This window comes from Branchiostoma floridae, chromosome 15 (assembly GCF_000003815.2).
Source record: "Branchiostoma floridae strain S238N-H82 chromosome 15, Bfl_VNyyK, whole genome shotgun sequence".
In the NCBI taxonomy this organism is placed as follows: Eukaryota; Metazoa; Chordata; class Leptocardii; order Amphioxiformes; family Branchiostomatidae; genus Branchiostoma; species Branchiostoma floridae.
Window position 1 is genome coordinate 19,944,266 of NC_049993.1, and position 4,593 is coordinate 19,948,858.

A 4,593-nucleotide genomic window follows, 5' to 3' on the forward strand; every position below is an offset into this window, starting at 1 on the left:
GATATGCGTTCGATCGGGATCGGTCCATTACACTTTTACACAATTAAATTTACAAAAATTACATCTTAATTACACAATAAAAATCGTAATGTCATTCCTAAACATACAGTTTACTAGAAGGTAATTGAACAAGCATTTTAATTGGTGCAGTGAAGCAAATTGAATGAAAGATAGCAACTCAAAGTGTCCAAAAATGTATCATTACTGATCAGAAGTGTCACATTGTTTCATGTAACTTTGGATACATGTGTAGCAAAATACTGAGGTGTAACAGTATGAGATGCAGTTATTAACAAATAGGAATAAATGCAGCAGTTATTTGCATCACAAATATTACAGGTGCAAACTTAACAGAAGAAAATGAAACCAAATTTTGACTTATAGCCAAAAATAAAATGAAAGATATACATGTACGTAGCTTATTGAATGTAGGTTATACATGTACTTTCTGAATCACTTTTAGATTTGTGTTGATACAAGGTTTGAAGAAGATTCATTTATGATTTATATAGGATTATGAACTGAAAAAAGTTAACAATTCTATATTTCATTAAAGTATAATTTGCGATAGTTTTTTCCCGATCTCTCAACATGATGAAATATTTTGTGACTGAGATTTTTGACTTGTTCCTGAAATGAGGTCATGTGTGTGTGCATGTGTGTGTGCGTGCATGTGCGTGTGCATGTGCGTGCATATGTGCGTGTGACTGTGTAATTGTGAATCTGTATGCATGTGTGTGTGTGTGTGTGTATGTGTGTAAGCTACAAGTCCTGGTAGTGTATGTGATAGCAAGCACGTATTCTGATTAATATTTAACCTTCCTGTGCAATGTAGACAGGACACCCATGCCATACCATAGGTGGGTTGATCAAAGTACAAGTCGCTACGCTGACTTGCAGCCGGTTGTGACGCACCAGTAAATTTGAGAAGAAGTTATCCAGAGCAGAGTTTCTCTATTAGCTCAACAGGTACAACTTGACAGGTTGAGAGAAGACGCCATACAAGCCTGTTTGAGCCGGAACTTCTGATAGTCTTCGGATAGACTTTGAAGGTGAGAATACTGCAAACCTTGTGCCAGAGGGGGAGTTACTCCCAGAGTAAGTCCACATCATTTTGCCACTGTTGGTGTTAGTTTTTGTGGACTAGTATCAAACCTGGAACCAATTATTCAAAGTTATTCTAGGAAAAAAATCATATGGATCACACACACGTCACTGAAAACTGGCTGAAATATAATTCGAGAAATAATAACCCCTGTGCTATTTTTTTTAACTTTTGTGGTTTATTCCATGTGATGTTTGAAATCAGGTGCTCATGCAAATGTTGAAATGATTTTTTTCCTTTCAATAACTTTGAATCATTAGTTGCAGGCTTAACGGCCCATTTCAAAGAGTCTACTTCGTCATAAGGTAACATGGGCGTGGTATATGTACCTCCATTAAAATGGTGCTATAGTTTTTACTCTGCGCATCAATGGTTTCAGGTTTGACATCCCCAGTGCAGGGTACCAGTTGACAAGTCTTGTACAGCTGTCAATTTCAACGTCATCAGTGTATATATCAGGTAAGTTTGGTTCTACTATGTACATTAATAAACTCATAGTCATTGAAAAAGTTACATGATTGTTAACTTCAAGAAAATTGCAAAGTTTCCAATTAGTAAACAATTGATCACGTGATGTCACTGGGTGAAGCAAAGAAGACAAAAATATTACTTTACATATTGATTTTTAATTTGATCTGCCAGTTTAAATATTAACTAGTAGATGCCATGGTAGGCACTAGTCATAGAATTCCCTGCATGTAAAAATTATAAGCAAATACAGTGATCGCTTGTTAATAAGTATCTATATATAAGTTATATTTTGTTTCCATTATTCATTGTGCATTTTGTATACATAAGTTATATTTTGTTTCCAGTTATTATTGTATATACCATTTTGTATCTTGTTATTTACTTGAATGTGTATTTTGTTTGTTTCGGGGAGACAACTTGAAGAGGTGATCCGTCACCTGTTTTGTCTCACCCTCCATTTTTCATGTGGAAAGTGCAATAAACAAATAAATAAACAAATTATGTTAACTCTTGTACCAGGACATCATGAGTAAGAAGCAGCCAGGTGTGCTGATGTTCCTCCTGGTCATCCTTATGGTGATGGAAGCAGCAGAAGCTGACTGCAGCTCATTGTGCTCATCATCTTCCTGCTACTGCAACCATCAGGGCCTCACCAGCGTTCCACAGGACCTGCCCACAACCATCACGGACCTGTATTTCAGTGGGAATCAAGTCCCAACTATAAGTCAGTCCGACCTCTCACGTTATAGGGACTTAGAGACTTTAAATCTTGAAGACAATCGCATCTCTACCATCGATAGCCAAACATTCTATCTCTTACCAAACTTGACCACGTTAGAGCTTACCGGTAACCAAATAACAATTCTCAGAGCTGACATGTTCATGGGGCTGGAAAACTTGCAGATGCTTAAATTAGACATGAATGAGATCAGTGATATTCAGGCTGGAACTTTCAGTCAAACACCACAACTGAAAAACTTGTACCTGCATTACAACAAGTTAACAACCCTCAGATCTGACATGTTCACAGGGCTGGGGAACTTGCACCACCTTTCCTTAAGCAGTAATGAGATCAGTGATATTCAGGCTGGAACTTTCAGTCCAACACCACAACTGACATTCTTGTACCTGTATCGGAACAAGTTAACAACCCTCAGATCTGACATGTTCACAGGGCTGGGGAACTTGCAGAACCTTTTTATTTACTTATCAATGAATAAGATCAGTGATATTCAGGCTGGAACTTTCAGCCAAACACCACAACTGACATCCTTGTACCTGCGTCTGGATGATAACAAATTAACAAGCCTTGTACCTGACATGTTCATAGGGCTGGCAAACTTTTACCTTTCTATGTCGTCTAATAATATGACTGATATTCAGGCTGGAACTTTTAATGCAACCCCACAACTGAGAGGCTTAAATCTCGGTTACAACAAGTTAACAGTCCTCAGAGCTGACATGTTTTCAGGACTGGGAAACTTGGAGACCCTTAACTTAGAGAATAATGAGAACATTAGTGACATCCAGGCTGGAACGTTTAGTTCAACATCACGACTTGAACACCTTTGTCTGAGTAACAACAAGTTAACAACCCTCAGATCTGACATGTTTACAAGTCTAGGAAACTTGAAGAACCTTTGGTTAGACTTTAACGAGATCAGTGACATTCAGGCTGGAACTTTCAGTTCAGCAGCACAGCTTACAAACGTGTACCTAGATAATAACAAATTAACAAGCCTCAGAGCTGACATGTTCACAGGGCTGGGAAACTTGGAGCTCCTTTACTTAAACGATAATGAGATCAGTGATATTCAGGCTGGAACTTTTAATGCAACCCCACAACTAAGAACCTTAAGCCTGGAATACAACAAGTTAACAGTCCTCAAAGCTGACATGTTTACAGGACTGGGAAACTTGGAGACCCTTAACTTACATGATAATGAGATCAGTGACTTTCAGGCTGGAACTTTTAGTTCTACATCACGACTTGTAACCTTGGACCTGCGTAATAACAAATTAACAACCCTCAGATCTGACATGTTTACAGGGCTGGGAAACTTGAAGGTCCTTTGGTTAGACAATAACGAGATCAAAGACATTCAGTCTGGAGCTTTCAGTTCAGCAACACAGCTGACACACATGAACTTGCGTAATAACAAGTTAACAACCCTCGTATCCAACATGTTCACAGGGCTGGCAAACTTGGAAGAAATTCTCCTACGGAATAATAGCATCAGTGATATTCAGGCTGGAACTTTTAGTCCAACGCCACAACTGAGTCGCTTAGACCTGTCCAACAACCACATCCAATCCATTCCGCCCAACTTAGTGGTAAATCTACCGCACCTGGTTAGCCTTAAATTGTCTCACAACAACATCACCACGTTTCCCTTCAACGATTTGTCAGTTCAAACAATTCATTACCTTTCCCTTGACAATAACCAACTGACATCTCTTTCCTCTGCTGAATATGACATACTTTCATCTATACCTTATGTCAGCATTGACAACAACCCCTGGCATTGTGATTGTAGAATGTTTCACTTTAGGCTGAAGATGACGGGGGCTGAAGAAAACCAGTTTTATTGTTCCGAACCTAGCAACCTCAAAGGGCAAAAGCTGAGTCAGGTCTTTCCTGAATCTCTGACCTGTGAATCACAGCCACTCTCCGATGAGGACAGAATGCTACTGTTGAGTCGGGAGGACTTATAGTGGATGTGAATGGTAGCATCCCCATAACCTATGTCACTGCAGCAGATGCAGGTCTGTTACGTCTGTATTGCGAAAAAATCCAATTGGCTCCAAATCAGCCACCTTGTTTGTGGATGTCCTCCAGAACACTCAGACAGCTTTCCCCCTGCCTGTGCTTCTTGGTGCCCTCGTTGGCTCCATAGCCGGCACTCTCCTCATTGTTGCTATCGTCCTCACAATTTGGTGCAGGAACCATCCTTCCAAAAGCTCAGATCATGCTGCCGTTTTAGCAACACCAACACAACAATAATCTCCACGCTGAG

The 4,593-nt window shown here is 39.6% G+C and overlaps 1 protein-coding gene across 1 annotated transcript; it reads left to right on the forward strand.

Annotated features, from left to right (window-relative positions):
• The first annotated feature begins 797 nt into the window (after positions 1-797).
• LOC118431643 (insulin-like growth factor-binding protein complex acid labile subunit) lies at positions 798-4,291 on the forward strand. The gene is made up of 3 exons (XM_035842884.1): positions 798-1,052; positions 1,485-1,564; positions 2,096-4,291. Exon 3 carries the CDS (start codon positions 2,102-2,104, stop codon positions 4,289-4,291), a length of 2,190 nt encoding a protein of 729 aa, XP_035698777.1. The 5' UTR covers positions 798-1,052; positions 1,485-1,564; positions 2,096-2,101.
• Positions 4,292-4,593: the final 302 nt, after the last annotated feature.